The following is a 17,789-nucleotide window of genomic DNA, read 5'->3' on the forward strand; positions in this document are numbered from 1 at the left end:
GTTAGGTGGGTTTCAAAATTTCAAAAAATCGAATTTTTTTTTTTTTGCTTATCTTATAATTGAATATGTTGAGAATATTCCTTTAAAATTTTAAAACGATCCGAGTCATATTCTAAGAGATATAGCCTTTGGATGTTTTACCCATCAGGCTATAACCGAGCGTGACGCAGGTATATGGAGGCAGATATATCGAGGCAGCTGCTTAACTATTGTTTGTTTATTTTTGTGATGCGAATACTAGGCTTAGGACTTGCCGGATGTAAAAAATTCTGTGGTTTGATGGATATAAGTTCCTCATTCTTGAATGCATCAACGTACAATTTTTATGTTGATAAAATACATGAGTGCGTCATAACTGTTGCCGAATCAATTTTGTTGTCTGCTGCAAATCAAGAAAAAAAATTAACGTGTGATGAAAATAATGTTGAAGATACGACAGATGTTACCGTGTCAGGTGATGGCACGTGGAAAAACATGGATTTGCATCATTATACGGTGTAAGTACGATTATTTACATGTTTTTTGAATGTAAATCTTCAATCGCGTTTTTCTCGAAACTACATTTTTGAAATCGGTAGTCATGATTTCTCGAAAACTTATGAACCGATCTCTTTCAAATTTTGCACACTTCTTCAAAATAACATTATCTCGTACTTGAACGAAGGAATTTTTTTTTTTTTCTATTCCAAGTAATTTTTCAAGGCCATGAAGGGTGCAAATTTTACTCAAAATAAGGGTTTTTTGTTTTCAACGCCGCCAAAAATGTAATTTTTTTTTTTTTTTTTTTTCCTTCGTCCAAGTACGAGTTTTAAACATCTACTAACAGAAAATTTTTGGTTTTTGCATTTCAGATGAATCTGTCATGAGTTATCCTGACTACGCCGAGAGAACTTTTTTTTGAGGGGTCACAGCAGACGACGTGTCCACGCCTTAATTTTCAATATTTTTCAATGAAAATTTCACAAACTACTTATAAAATATGTATCTTTTATGTGTTAAGTTGATGGAATGAAATATTCTGTTGATTAAGTAAAAAAAAATTCATAAAAATGTACCTATTTTGAGCTTTTGAAACCCACCTAACCCCTTAAGGGATTAAATTTCATGAAATTTTTTTTTTTGTCATACCGAATGATATTCTCAATATATTTTTCAAAAAAAACAGTCAATTTTTTTTGGCCCAGTCTAATATATATATATGTATGTGTATATTGTATACACATATATTCATAGAATAATAACGGCTATGAATAATCTCCTTCCCTATTTTTCCTCATCTTCGCTTCGTTATTACCGATGCTTTATTTCGTATATATATATATATATATATGAGAACCACTGTTACGCTTGTCCTCCATTGGCCAGTGTCACATGACGTCATCGAACTATCTTTTATTGAAAATTCTAACAATTCTTCGGCATCTGTGACACGTTGAGGAAATAAAATCAAATTGTTCCCATTCGAATGTGGTCGACGGAAATAATAATAATAACAACAACAGTAACAACAACAATAATAATAATAATGGGGGAAAAAAAAAAAGACTCTCCCTCGTCGTTTTTTGGAAAATAATATTTCGCATTAAACTTGTTCTCCGAACACCCGGCGTGTCGTTGTTTCCGTTTATCGTCCATGCATACGTAAAATGCCACCTGGATTTTTTCGTTGAAATGACTGCGGGCAATTTGGAATACGCGCTGCATTCACGCTGCTGCAGCATGCTGCGAACGTCATTACGCGACGTTACACGCAGCATATATTATGCGTACGCGGTGTTATGAATAGAGCGAGTGGAAGAAATTTATTTATTTTTTTTTATATTATATATCTTCCAGCGGCATTTAAACGGGATAATTCGTTTCCCCCACCCTGAGAAAGACGCGATTGCCGATTTTTTCGGCAATTTAAAAAAAAATATTTTTCCGTCTCTTCTTCTCTTCACTTACCCACGTTTTTTATCTCATTTTTTCACCTCACAATTTATATAAGAGTATTATGTATATATATATATATATATCTATGTATATATAACGCCGAGTGTGTTATTGTTGAAATAAGTATTTCTATTTTTTACGTTTGAGAATTTTTGGAGAATCTCCAAACCTTGACGGCGCGCTTATCGAGAGATTGAAGATTTTTTTTTCTTTCATTCCTCCGTTTATATTCGGCGAGAAACGTGAAAACGTGAAAACGTTTCCACGTTTGATTATTGTTAAATAATCTGTACTTTCAGTGACAAGTGTCCGATACCGAATCATCTGTTCATTTTTGCTGTTATGGAATCCTGAAATTGGAAATTTGAAAGGGTTAGAGGAAAAAAAAAGAGTGAAGGCATTTTTTTTTTTCAAATCTCAATCAGGAAAGATGGTTTTTCTTTATTATTCATGTACGTACAAATTCGTGAAAATTGGATGGAAAAAAGAATGAAGTATTTAGAGTCGATTGGAATGTGTGAAAGAAATGTTGAAACATTTTTTCGAATATTCGCAACTGCTACGCATAATTTTATACATATATATATAAAATATATATATATATATATATATATATATTATAATTATTATCCGCAGTATCTACGTACGTGGCGAATTTAAGAAAGCGCTAAAATTATCGTTGAAAGAAAGAAAGAAAGAAAGAAAAGAATTCAACCTTGAATTATTTCGTTCGTTGCAATTCTTTGTGCATGACTGTAATAATTTTATGCTCTCATCGATTTGCAATGCAAATTTTCGCACGCCTCTCGTAGCTTTTTTTTTCCTTGTTCTTTTCACCAATACTTTGAGTCACTCTTTATCGAGCCAAGTCAACTTTTATAACAAAATAGTATTCTATGGTTTTTCGGGTCGCTGATTACGAGACTGAAATTAGATTTTGACAATTCAACGTGGTGGACGAAAATTCGAAATTTGATGGAAATTTCAAAACCTGATTTCAGATTCGTAATCAGCGGCATCAAACATTTACAATTCATGTAAAACGTGGTTGTATATGTGTAAATTGGAGATTTTCTCGGAAACGAATTATTCCTTTAATTTTCACAATTTTTTTTTTTTTTTTTTTTTTTCAGTCAATTTGTTTCCACCGATAATAATTTTCATCGTATCGCAATAATCACTCTCGGGTATCGAAAATCTGTTGGTAAATTATTGAAAATAGCCACAAAAAAAAAAAAAGAAAACGCCGCTAAAATAAATATGTTTAAAAATGTTAAGGAATACTTTTCCGGATCGCACAAATAGTTGAATCGAAATTCGTGATTTCCTCGAGGCGATTAAACAAAAATATCGAAATAAAAACGTGCGAAATGATTGAGAATAATTGCGAAAAACAAAAACGTACGTCAATTAATTTGCAAACGAGAATCAATTTGATTTTGGGAGAAAATTTACAATGAAGAACCCAAAAAAAAAAATAAAAAAAAAAAGGCATCACGTTTAGAATTTTTCGTGCATCCAAGATATTGAGTCGAAGAATATGTGATGCAATCGGTGATAATTACACACACAGTACGTTTGTTTATAAAAACATATATCGCCCGCGCTGCTATTGTATAATTTTTAATTGTTGAGAAGAAGAGAAGATTTGAAGAAAAATTAAAAAACGTCACAACCGCTCACCGCGTAATAATTTCTGCCTCTAATTTGTATGCAAATGCTTGAAATAGTTACACGCCTGTATATTTTTCTTGAAAGGGATACAACAAAGTTTTTTTTTCTTTTTTTTTCTTTTTTTCTTTTTTTTTTTTTATTCGCAAATTGCATTGCGCAAAGACTTCGAAACTGAAATACCTGACAATAGCGGTGCGTTAAAATTTTGCCGAACGATGAAAACGCATTACGGAGATAAAAGTGAAACATAGAACGAAGAATGTGTTACGCAGAGGTATCCAATTGTTTAATTAGGTATAGGTTTGATTCTTGGGAAAGACGACGAAAATTTTGTCTCTATCGTATCCTCCGTATCCATTTTTTTTTTTCTCGTTTAGAAACGTTCGAAAATTAACGGGAAACGGATGCAGCGATTTAATTGTACGCTCGTACTTTATTAATATCAACGAAAAGTTACCTTGCGTAAAATACATGCGGGTAGAAAATTAATGGAAATACCTGGCTGGATAGAAAAATATTCTTAATTAAAGTAACAACGACGAAAGGTTGATGATAATTTGAAAATACTAACGAGACGTAACTGATATATATATATATATATATATATATCATGCAGACTTTTATTTAATTGCTTGCCGCACATTAAAACTGTTCCTTATACACGCGGTAATAAATCTAATCTACGTTTTACACTTATCGTTGCACGATATTCGCATACACACATACACACACAGTCACACACACACACATATATATATATATATATATGTCTGTATCAATCTTTTTATTAGCATACAACACATATGTATATAATTATAAAACGGTTTGAAAGGAATGTCTGTCGAAGAAAATGAAAACACTTGGAGCAATCTGAGTTTTTAGAACTTTGTTATTTATAGCTTGAATAATATTTTAGAATCGTGCTACATTTTTGTGCGACGTGCCGCCATTTTTTTATTAATTTCAATGAAACGAAATTCTGATATATTCGGGAGATTATGTATAATAAAGCCCTAAGAATTGGGATGTTCCGAGTGTGTTCGTTTTCTTTGAAAAAGAAGAAAGAAGTAATAAAAAAACCTAAAAACAGGCATAATTTCAAACCGTTCAAGTTAAATTCGTCCAATGAAAGAAGAAAAGAAAAAAAGAAAGATGAAGAAAAATTTGCGGTGCGAACGTTTTTTCCGTTTTGGTTTTTTTTTTCTTTTCAGTTTTTTTTTTCAGTTTTTTTTTTCACCAAAGATCTTGCGGTTTTTCGTTTGTTTTTCTATTCCTGAATGATCCCTCGACTCGATGTGCCGTCGTGACGCGTCGTTGAGAGAGAGAGAAAGAGAGAGAGAGAGAGAGAGAGAAAAAACCCCTCCAAAAAAAAAAAAAAAAAACAACGACAGTACTTTCAATCAATCGGTCATTTTATAAAGGCGGTTATCTCACAATAAATGTATTATCTAAGAATCGCAAGTATTTTTCCGACACTCGCCGGTCTCGTTATTCGAGTGACGATAGTCGTAATAACAATAATAACAATAATAATAATAATTGTTATTATTACAACCGCTGAGTTTGGAACAGGTTTCGTTTGTGGCAGGGTTAAATAATTGCAAGAGCAACGGATAACGAGTTTTGTTCTTCTTTGTTGAAAATTTTTATCCGATGCTTTTACACACGAGATGGAAGAGGTTACCAACGGGAAAAAAAAATCATCAGTATGTGAAAATTTGGGTGAATCGAGTGTCGGTAATAATGTACGACAAAAAGGTCGACGAGATACTCTGTTTAATGTAGAGAGCGCGGTGTGTTTTAATTATACATTTCGACAATAACCATGCGATTTGAAAATTCATTTATTTTAAATCCGATTTTTTTTTTTTTTTTTTTTTTTTTTTATTATCTCACCCGCTAAATTTTGATGCAAAAAATTCATCCTCTTCCTATCAGCGTGTGTTATATTAAAAAAAAAAAAAGAAGAGGAAAGAAGAGAAATGAAAAAAATTAACAGTCTCGCCGTATTTGGTAATCGCGTCTCAGATTTAAGTCTTGGAATATAATTATGATGCAGATTGGTTGATTCATACTCTACGCACTGTTGCGGTTATACGTTTAATAATGTATAATATTATGACGTACCCGGCGACATGCAAGATAAGATATATAAAGTTGACGGTTGAGTCCCTGCAAACTGATATTCCGGCATCGTTTTTTTTTTTTTTAATACTTTATCGTTCCTTTTGTTTGACATCATCGTTAGATGCCCGTTGTTTTTATTGCAATTATTATTATTATCTTCAATATTATTTTCTCAATAACGTAAATTAACCAAATAATTTACAACGCGTGTATGTTATACGTTGAACATTATACAACGCGATTAGACAGCCGGCATCATGCTTTTATATTATAAACGTAGACGTTATCAGAAATTATAATACGCGTTCGGACGAGAGATTTGAAGATGCGAAGGAAAAAAAATGTTACGTTCGAAGAGTTGAAAATAGAGGTAACTTTTCTGTGTATACTTGAACATCCCATGTAAGGAAAATACGTCGGTTGAAATTTTCAAACATTTTACCATTTATTCCGATTTTTGTTTGTACAAATTTTTATATCTCTTTATATTATTCTTGTTTCCCTTTACTTTTTTTTTTAGTCATCATTTTTGTTTTTTTCTTCCGTCACCTTGTCGCTACGAAACTCGCAAGTTATTGCTACGCCCGTTTAGAATAAAATTCGTTTAAGCGCCGACACTTTTAATCCCGGTATTTGATCAATTTTCACTTATTAACGACGAAACGATTCGCGCATTATTTATCGTCGGCATTACGGTATTTTTACGTACCGTAAGTAAGTGACGCGAGGAAAAGACAATGATTTCCGATTTCGGCTCAAACGATCCGACGCATCGAGGCAATTTAACAATGCCTTGAAAATAATATTTCAACAATTACGGAGAACATTTTTCTCTTTATCTTTATAATCTCTCTCTCTCTCTCTCTCTCTCTCTCTCTCTCTCTCTCTCTCTCTCTCTCTCTCTCGAGATTTGTCTTTCGGCTTCTTCGACTTTTCGTCCTTGTTCTCCTTTTCTTTTTTTTCTTCTTCTGCTCCTTATCTGCTCGACGCGCGCGACTTTATTGTATTATGCTTGATGTACATATAATGCAGGTATGTATTGTATACCTCTGCAGTCGAGAATAGCTTGTTAATTGAAAGCAGAAATATTTATGTATGTAAAAGAAACGCGCGAATTCTCTGCACATTTTTTTACATGCATATGGGTATGTATAATTTATGTACCTGCAAGGATTCTCCGCGATATTGCGTGTTGCAGGCCGTAATCTATTTTTAGGAGAGAGACAGGTGGAGAGAGAGAGAGAGAGAGAGAGAGAGAGAGAGAGACATTTGTCTTGCTTTTCCGCTGTATTGAAATATTAACGTTTTATTTTAATACTGCATATTATCGTTTGTACATATAATCGATAGAAAAAAATGTAATTCCTTTCTTTTCTTATTTGTTTTTTTTTTTCAAATTCTTCTACTCCTTTCGATTCCATACTTGAACGGCCATTTTGAATTGAAACCGGCCGATGTTTGTTCGTTTTATTTAAGCCTCATCTTCCCCCTTCTCGTTAGCAGTTCAACACTGACCGGTACGGTGTATAGTATAGTAAATTTTTTTTTCTACCGCTTTTTTTTTTTTTTCATCAAGAATATTTTACTCGTTGCGCGAAATCGCGAAAGCAGTTCCCTCGGCCTCGAGAATCAATGTATAATTGATTATTTCAGGTCGTTGATATGTAATGATATATATATATATATATTGTCAATTGTTAAACGCTAGGAGAAATTTGCATTTTTTTTTTCGATTTCACTCTTTTCACGCGGTATTGAAAAATATAAGATCATACTTATTCAGAGGCTGAGTATCGCTGTCACAGATTTATCTCAGACTTATTCACCTGTTATGTGATCTGAAACGTTTCCATTACTTTTGCCCCGTGACTAGAAATACACTTGAATATACTCGGTCAAATATTACCGTGTGTGTCTGTATATATATACGATAAATTGTCGTCTTATCTGAATCTCCGACTCAACACTGGAATTTAACATTTATTATACCCTAAATCGACGGCCAATCTTCACATCTTGGATACAGTTCGCAATATTCCTAATACCGCTAATTGTTTTTACTTAGAGACAGTCGTTGAGCAGGTTTATTGAAAAAAAAAAAAAAAAAAAAAATTCAAGTTCGAGTTTGAATTTCCCGCCGAAAAATTTCAACCAATCTTCACATCTTGGATACAGTTCGCAATATTCCTAATACCGCTAATTGTTTTTACTTAGAGACAGTCGTTGAGTAGGTTTATTTAAAAAAAAAAAAAAAAAATTCAAGTTCGAGTTTGAATTTCCCGCCGAAAAATTTCAACCAATCTTCACATCTTGGATACAGTTCGCAATATTCCTAATACCGCTAATTGTTTTTACTTAGAGACAGTCGTTGAGTAGGTTTATTTAAAAAAAAAAAAAAAAAATTCAAGTTCGAGTTTGAATTTCCCGCCGAAAAATTTCAACCCTCTACTTAAACGCCATCTTTATTTCTCCCGTATCATTTCAGCCCTCCAACGTTTAAAACTGCCACACCAACTTCTCGGACACAACTCAGGTTACAGCTGATGAGGGAACAGCTGCAGGAACAAGAGAGACGGGAGGCGGAACATCAGCAAAGATTTTCCAGGCCGGTAGCAGCAGCTCCGAGACCCGTTCCGCCGACCCCGCTTTCAACCATCGGCGTTGACGTGCCTCCGCAAGTGTTGCAGGTAAAAAAAGATTATCGACGATTAGAAGGAGAAATTTAAAAATTTTTATTTTACTTTGACGAATTTTTCGCTCGGAAAACATTTTGCGAAGAGAATGTTTTGTTTTTATTAAATTTTACTCTTCGAATAACCTCGCGAAAGTATCGAAGCGATTGAATCTTAAATCCGATTAGTTCCGAGTTGATTGAGGTCAAAGTTATAAAATAAACCGTTGATCCGTTCTCGACATATTTTATATTTTGTTTTTAATTTCGTTATTCGAATAACTCAAACCACTGTACTGATGATTGAATTCGAAAAATAATCAGTATCAAGTTGAGAAAAACCGTGTCGATCGAGACAAAAATTTTAAACATCCGTTGATCCGTTCTCCAGATATCATTATTGAAATAATTTAAAAAAAATTTTATTATTCGGCGATAGAAATCACTAGACTGATCAGATCCAAAATCTAATCAGTCCCAAGTTAAGAAGAGCCGCGTCGATTGAGACAAAAATCATCGATATCCGTACGTTCAGTCCCGAGATATCTTCGACACAAGATCGATCACAGAGGTAAATGTCCATCTCGAAATGCTCGGTTGTGATTTTCTAATCTCTGTACATCGAAACGTTTAGATGTAGTAGTGAAAGTTGAACTATTTTCCTTTTCACTGTTATAATTCTTGTTCAGAAAGAACAGAAAAGCGGAGATTCGTTTTCAGTATTTAAATTCCATCTCGATTTTCCCGCCAATTTCGTAATCCGAATAAATCCGGCCGGGAAATTGAGATGCTGATAAAATCCGACCGTTAATCGTTCGTCTTCTAGTCCAACCAACTTCTCCAACTCGACGTTTTTCCACGGGATCTTTTTTACCATCGCAAAACGATTTCGCAAGTTGCGAAACGCGCGAACGTGTTGAAAAAAAAAAAAAATGAAAGCGAATCACGCGTTTGCCGCGCTTTTTGTCCCACCCTTACCGACCGGCCACATCCACGTGTCTTCATCTTATTTCTCCCGGTCGCCCAGAGATGGCGGAAGCATCTCGAACGTCGTTCAACTCGCGTCTCTCCCTCCGTTTCATCTTCTTGCATCGCGGTTATCGGCCGGATTCGTGATAATCCTCACCCGGTAACTCGAGTTTGTAGGCTTGGAACTTTTTCATGGAATACCGCCTCTCGCACACCGCGGCATTATTAACGGAACGCAGGTAATATTTGTGCACGGTAACACAAACCATTCGATTCCGTATATATACGGGAAATTACATGGGAAACCATTACGAATTTTGTTTCGTTACAAGTTCTTTTCTTTTCTTTTTTTTTTTTTATCGCATTGCTTGATTCGATATCATTAAAATAACGCTAAAAATGTTTTTAAAAAAAGTTTACAACTTCGTTCCAGCTTCTTCGTGGAATTTTTTTTCCCCGTCGTGAACTAATGTTTGGTACTCGTTCTAGCGAGAGAGAGAAAAAAAAACATTTTATCGTCCTAACGCGAAACAGTCTAATATACATACCTGTACATACATAAAATAAAAATATACATATATATATATATATATATATATATATATATATATATATATATATATATATATATATTCATGCGGTGGCCTTGTTTTTGTAATAAATGAAAAAATCGCGGTGAATCAGGCTGCAGTTGGAAATGCCACGGAATAACCGTTGTTTACCGAACAGCTACATAATGCGGGGTCGATTATTATTGTTTTTTCTTTTTTTTTTTTTTTTCCGTAATTATGTCATTTCGTTTAAAGAGACAAAAAGAGGCGAAACAAAGAACGCGCCTAGCTTCGGGGGCTATGTTCCATTTTTAGCGCACCGTTCGTTCGGTTCTCGTAAGAAAAAAAATCGTATACATTCAGTGCAATTTTACATTTCGGATGGAACGTGAGATGGATAATATGTTGATGATATTTAATCCGCATTGAGAAACTCTGAATTTCAACTCGAGTAATTCGTTTCGACATTGTTTATTCTTCGGAAAAAAATATACACATCCGTATTTATATCGTTTACGGATTTTAGTCAATTTTTTATAAGATTCCAATTTCTTCACGCGATCGTCCATATTTTTTCCTACAAGATCAATGTGTTTTTTTTTTTTTTTTTTTTTTTTAAACTCAGTCGAGAGAATATGTTGTACAATTATTCGAACGAAGAAGCGAAAAAAGTGGCGAAGAGAGAAGGAATGAAAAAAAGAAAAAGAAAAAACAACAAAAAAAAAAAAAACACGCGCACGCACGCGGTTTGATCCGATTGAAAAACCCTCGAGGCAGTTGATTTTTCCTCTCTGTGCTCGTGAAAATTAAATTTTTGCAACTTTTTTACAGAACGTGTAAAGGTCTGAGGCTTCTTTTTGTTTTTTTTTTTTTATTTTTCATTTTTTTTTTTTATTTCGCAAATCAAACTCTCTGAATATCTACCGATTTCCAATATCGGAACGAATCGTGTAAATAATTTGGCGCGAATTCGATTCGAACATTGTTTTTATTCTTTTCTTTCTTTTTTTTCTTTTTTCTTTTTTTTTTCCTCTTATTTTCTTCGAAAAAATTGACACACAGTTCGTTTGAAGTTTGACAAGAGCGCGTACGCATAAGTATCTACACAATTCTTTCCGTGACTTTTTTTTTTCTTTATTTCACGAACGATTCGAGAGTCGATTGACATAATTGTACCGACATTCACAAGTCATCTGCGATGTCGTAGAAGCCTGTATTATACCATAACGGTTAACCGTGGAAAATATCGTGGCATTGTGTCAACCATTTAAATTCAATTTTACACGCATGATCGAATGAAAAATAGGCCGAGATAATTATTTACAGCGCACAAATATTCCTTTCATGTATTATACTTCGCTGTGTCTGTGTATGTATGCTATTATATTCGATACTCTTGTTCTATCTCGTAAATGTCTTCCCGTATACTCAGTTGTAGTTTTTCCTGTTTTTGTTTCACACAAATTACCTTTAACTTGGGCCTTTGCACATCACGTATTCAAACATTCCACGTACTTTTATATATACATGTATATGTTTTATCGATAATTTATTTTATCTTTAGGATATTTTTACTTATTTCGTTTTTTTTTTTTTTTTCTCAAACTTTCGAAATTTCGACGCACGTATAATACGTCCGCACGTAGATTTTATCATTAATCAGTATTCTTTCCAGTCGGTTTTAATCATTATATAATATTTTAATCTTATTTGCGTGCGTACCAATGTACGTAAAGATATGCGTTAATTGCACGAGGAAAGAAAAAAAAGAAAAAACTTATCTGAGAAAATGGAAACGAACCTTATATCGGTTTTGATAAACTTTCGTCGGTATCATCGATCGGTGCGTGTTAAAAATAACACAAAACAAATAACGTTGAGTACTGTACACGATTTTTAATTATCAGATCACTCGCGATTAGTTTATACCTGAATATAATTGTACAGATATACTATTATATGCGTTATCTTGTAAATAGTAATAATTGTCACATTGTCGCCAATCATTAGAAATTATACGCATGTAATGGAGGGGGGGGGGTTTAAGCTTGGACGGTTGTCATTAAAAAAAAAAAAAATATATATCCAGAATTAAATTAAATCAAGTTTGCTATTAGTCCGTTTTTGATGTGTTATTACATTGAATATACGACGATTTGGAAATGTCTTGATTCCTTCAGTTTTACAATATTAGGTACTATCCTTTACTCTACGCACAAAATGCGAATTTTTTTTCTTTTTTTTTCTCAATTCCATGCTTCTTGTTCTGCATTTTTGACGATAATTTCGATTTTAGATCGCAGATCGAGGTGACAAGGAACTACATTTATAACAATAAAACGTGCTGTCGTTAATGATAAAATAATTTCGGTGTTCTTGGATCGTACACGCGTATACATGTGTATATACCTATGTACCGATAATGTAACGTTGTAAATGATCGCGTCGAGTGCAAAGATAATTACAGCCGCGAGTACGCGTTGCGACGTTATTCATCTACCTGCGTCATCACCGAGGGTTGTGCGTAATTTCCTCGATTTCAATAACGAATGTGTGTAATTTTTACATTACCCTTTTTGTTTACATGCGTAAGCGTCGTCCATTTTCACGACTTTCCGTTACTTTGTTTTTTTCATACTTCTTCCTTATTTATTTTTTAAGCTTCTCGTTGATTTTCCAAATTATTCGACTCGAATAGTACGAGTATTTACATGTATGTATGCACGTGCGTGTATTATTCTATACGAATATATGTATGTATGTAACACATTGTCCAAGGCCACGGGTATGAGCAAGCAATCACAGCCGTTGTCAAAACGGTTATAATTAATTAACGATCAATGTCTGTAACTCGCGATCCGCGTTGATCGATCGATTATAAACGGTGAGAAAGTATTTGCCGATTTTAAAAGTTATAATAAATAATTAATTACATTTATACCCGTGTATCAGGCTCGATGTAAAAATAGACGGTGTTAATAACGAAAGTATGTTAAGCAAAGATGAAATTATTCCCAAATGTAGCTGCTTGTCGTTAATTGTAATATACATTTTTACTTCCGCGTATCGTTATCGTCGTTATTTCTATGTGACAGCTGTGTTGACACGATCTCACTCTATTCCTCTCCATTTTCAAATACAATCGTAATGAGAAGGAGAAAATTTAAAAAAGAAAAAAATCATAAAACAAGTTGAATTTAATGAAATAAAATATGTCTGCTTGACGTGGGTGTAGAGAACGATTTGTGTATTAATGTTTCTGTAGTTTCAAAAAATTGTCATTATTATAAATAATTTCAGAACATTGATGCATCCATTCGTTTATGCCAAAATAACGTGCCTTTTGGATGTAGGGAATTACCTCCGATTATCAATTTTTTATCCGACGATATTTCGATAACAAATGAACAGATTTTCGTCATCTTGTAGGTCTGAGTTGACGCGATTCTTCATATTTGATAACTGATTATATTTTATTACAAAATCGGTCTGATTATTTCTTAGTTATATGCCTATCGAAGAATCTTTCTTCACGCCGACGCGCAGCGGGCACTCAAATTCGAAACTTTTTTTTTAACTACAGAGAAATTTGAATCGGCTTTCACGTACGCGTATATCTTGCGAAAATGAATGCTATAACCAAATTTCAACTCATTCGGACCATTATTCACCGAGATCTTGCTAATTATAACTCTAAATATGGAAAAATCATCAGAGCGACGCAGTTGTCTAATTCATACATCTTAGAATCAATTTTTTTTGTACTGTGTCTGTACTATACGAAGTACTACAAATTCTGTGCACTATATTTCACCCTCTCCAGGTACGGACTCAAATTCGAAACTTTTCTACCTACAGAGATATTCGAACTAGCTTTCACTTACGCGTATAATTTACGAAAATGAATGCTATATCCAAATTTCAACTCATTCGGATCATTATTCAACGAGATCTTGCTAATTATAACTCTAAATATGGAAAAATCGTCATCGCGACACAGTTGTCTAATTCGTACATCTTAGAATTTAATTTCGCTGTACTGTTTCTATATTATACAAAGCACGACAAATTCTTTGCGCTTAATTCGGCACTACATTTCACCCTCTCTAGGTACGGACTCAAATTCGAAACTTTTCTACCTACAGAGATATTCGAACTAGCTTTCACTTACGCGTATAATTTACGAAAATGAATGCTATATCCAAATTTCAACTCATTCGGATCATTATTCAACGAGATCTTGCTAATTATACCTCTAAATATGGAAAAATCGTCATCGCGACACAGTTGTCTAATTCGTACATCTTAGAATATAATTTCGCTGTACTGTTTCTATATTATACAAAGCACGACAAATTCTGTGCGCTTATTTCGGCACTACATTTCACCCTCTCCAGGTACGGACTCAAATTCGAAATTTTTCTACTTACAGAGATATTCGAACTAGCTTTCACTTACGCGTATAACTTACAAAAATGAATGCTATATCCAAATTTCAACTCATTCGGATCATTATTCAACGAGATCTTGCTAATTATACCTCTAAATATGGAAAAATCGTCATCGCGACACAGTTGTCTAATTCGTACATCTTAGAATATAATTTCGCTGTACTGTTTCTATATTATACAACGCACGACAAATTCTGTGCGCTTAATTCGGCACTACATTTCACCCTCTCCAGGTACGGACTCAAATTCGAAACTTTTCTACCTACAGAGATATTCGAACTAGCTTTCACTTACGCGTATAACTTACAAAAATGAATGCTATATCCAAATTTCAACTCATTCGGATCATTATTCAACGAGATCTTGCTAATTATACCTCTAAATATGGAAAAATCGTCATCGCGACACAGTTGTCTAATTCGTACATCTTAGAATATAATTTCGCTGTACTGTTTCTATATTATACAAAGCACGACAAATTCTGTGCGCTTATTTCGACTCTATATTTCTCGCTCTTCAGGTACGGACGTTGCTTGAGAACCCGACACGCTACCACGTCGTCCAGAAGCAGAAGAACCAAGTCCGGCAGTTCCTCCACGAGTCCTTCAGGGGCGGCGATTCCGACGCATCCGAAATACCGACGAGCCAGGGCAGCGAGGGCGGTGGGTGCGTCACACCCCTCGACACGGGGCCCCCTCCTCAGCATGCCATCGCCCCCATAGCCGCCCCCATGGTGCACAGCGCCCCCCCTCACAACCCGCCGAAGCCACAGCATCCCCATATCGCCTCCTACCCCAGAGGACCCGCTCTCCTCCCTCAGGGGCACGCCGATGCCGTTAGTCCCGATATCGGCACTGGCGCCATGTCACCCGGACTTTCGAGCGTCGCTACGAGCAACTCGGAGGTGAGTCAATTTCTCTTGTTGCACATTTTTTGAGAATTATTGCTGGGCTCCCGTTCGAACTTTCAACCAGGAAAGTCTGGAACAGTCGGGAATTTGATTTTTTTTAACCTTGATGAATTATGGTGCGTTGGGGAATTTTTTTTCTCAATTTTGAGAAAACTTGAACATCGACGTTTGGAACCAGAAACTTTTTTTTTTTTTATATCGTTACAAATACTCTTACCGTAGTTTAGCTAGATTATACCCCACAGTGTAATTTTTATCACGCGTACATTCAGTTTCGATTAAGAACGTTGTTTTTTTCGGAGACATCAGTGAGGTAAAAAATGCTTGAAAACAAATGGAATATAATTTTTAGCGATAGGTTACACTTTTTCTTAATCATTTTTTTTCTCATTCAGCCATTTTAATTTTTCATAAACACGAAAGCGATTAGGAATATGACTATTTTGGGGTGGGGGTTGAAAATTGGGAGTGATGGAAAAATTTGATTGGTATAGAATTTATGGTATTTAAATCAAAGGCGAGAAAATATGTTTCATATAGAAATTTGAAATACAGGAAGATGAAGTCTATAGAAAAGTCAAAATATTATAGAAAGTTGGAAATATTTTTGAAATCGCGAGAAATCTGGCGGATCTATGTTTCGGTTTCTCGCGTTTCTCGTATCTAAACGGTTCGTCCTACGATTCCGGATTGAAAAAAAAAACTCGATTTTCGGAAAAGAAAAAAAATTGGCACTTGCGAATCACATTGCCTTTATATTGTTTATCACTCACGTTTATCCGTTGCATGGATTCGATTTCCTTCAGTCCTGAGTGGCTGGGATTGACAATTGTGAAATTACAACCGAAAAACGTAGCCGCAGCAGGAACAAAATGGACGAAGGAAATAAATTGAAAAAATATATATATATTATAGGTATGTCACGACGACGGCCTTCGACGCCCGGGTTACGACGTGTGTATAGAATACGTGAGAATTGGTACGGTTTCCAGGCAACCTGATTCGTCTTCGGACACACACGTATTTCTTGTACGGTACACGAAGCTCTTCGGATGAGGAACACGAAATTACACACACGCACGCACGCATGTATATATATATATATATATGCACGTACAAGAAAGAAGCGTTACCGAAACGAGATCTTTTTTAACAACGAGACGTTAATCATTCCTTGGGTGAAGAGGAAATTCTAATTACATTCTCAAACAGTGTATAGTAAATAGTGTAACGAAAATTCGTCGCCACTTGACGCGTGGACAGAAATTTAAGTCAAACACACAATGATGATGATGATGGCAATGATGATCGTGTAGCCACGATTCGCGTGTCCGTGAAGGTTTGAACAGTCATGCAGAGCAATTTGTTTTTTCGATGTCGATTTCAAACTTGCTATAATACACTAATTAACTCTCCGCATTAACGTAAAATTAGAATCCACGAGGTAGTGGAAAAATTATAATTAGGTTGAAGTACAATTAGCGTTCCTTTTTCTTTTCTTTTCTTTTTTTTTTTTTGTTGCTGTTTCGCGAATGCATGTTCATAAAACGAAACGACGTAATTGGGGTCGCTCTCAAATCCTTGACCAATATTGTTAATAATCATCCAACGGAGCGTATCATGTATTTTCGGAGTGAGATATATTTGCGGTAAAATCGCACCCTTGTGCACACACGTTAACTGTCGATATTAATATTGAGCCAATAACCGTTCAGCACCTTCGATAATTGAGACGGTATAGCGAAACACCAGTTTCCATTCTCGGCTGTTGAACGCGAAATGAGACTAGGGGGCGTATCGTATACGTCAGGCATTAATCAGCAGTTTCGTATAATTTTCGGTAATTGATAATTGAAAGTCGACGATGATTATGGTCATAAAACGAACGAATGCATTTAACGACGATACGATACTTTTTCCTGTTAGATTTCATGTCAGGAAATTCCTCGTTCGATTTTAATCATCAATTTTCCCAAACTTGGATAGTCTCATAAACAGAGAGTAAATTTTAGATAAAGAATATCTACGCCACGCGGGTCAAAAATCCATTCATCGATATATCATGACTGTAACAACATCGAGATATTGTATCCTCTGCACACAACGTTCACGTACACCTCATGTATGTCGATGCGTATTTACTGGATGTTTTAGATGTTTATCGAATGGTATAAGCTCGGCGATTTGATATCTAAATAAACCATGCTCGAGTCTCGAGTAGTATGTAGGCATAAGGGTATGCAAGCAACGGGCCAATCTGTACCTACTCGAAGTTCGCAGTTACATCAAGCTCTGTACACACACACACACACACACTGGTAGCGGGCGCTGCTCTCTCTCTCTCTGTTTCTGCAGATAGATCGTCTGGCTACAAGAAACTCCTCTTACCACTAAATGCTCAGAGTTTCGAGTATTCGGCTTGATTTATCTTGCCGACTAACCAAACACCCTCGTTAGGGTTAGGTCATGTCAGAATAGTCAAAAAACTTGCCGAGTATCGA

General features: G+C 35.0%; 1 protein-coding gene across 7 annotated transcripts in view; it reads left to right on the forward strand.

Annotated features, from left to right (window-relative positions):
- The window catches only part of LOC124304737 (microphthalmia-associated transcription factor), a 62,090-nt gene that overhangs the window by 13,551 nt on the left and 30,750 nt on the right, over positions 1-17,789 (forward strand). For all 7 annotated transcript variants that reach the window (XM_046763331.1, XM_046763332.1, XM_046763330.1 and 4 more), the window contains 2 exons: positions 8,222-8,423; positions 14,899-15,282. In XM_046763331.1, coding sequence (XP_046619287.1) covers positions 8,222-8,423; positions 14,899-15,282 — 586 coding nt within the window. The remainder of the gene's footprint in view (positions 1-8,221; positions 8,424-14,898; positions 15,283-17,789) is intronic.

Source organism: Neodiprion virginianus, chromosome 5 (genome assembly GCF_021901495.1).
Source record: "Neodiprion virginianus isolate iyNeoVirg1 chromosome 5, iyNeoVirg1.1, whole genome shotgun sequence".
Classification (NCBI taxonomy): domain Eukaryota; kingdom Metazoa; phylum Arthropoda; class Insecta; order Hymenoptera; family Diprionidae; genus Neodiprion; species Neodiprion virginianus.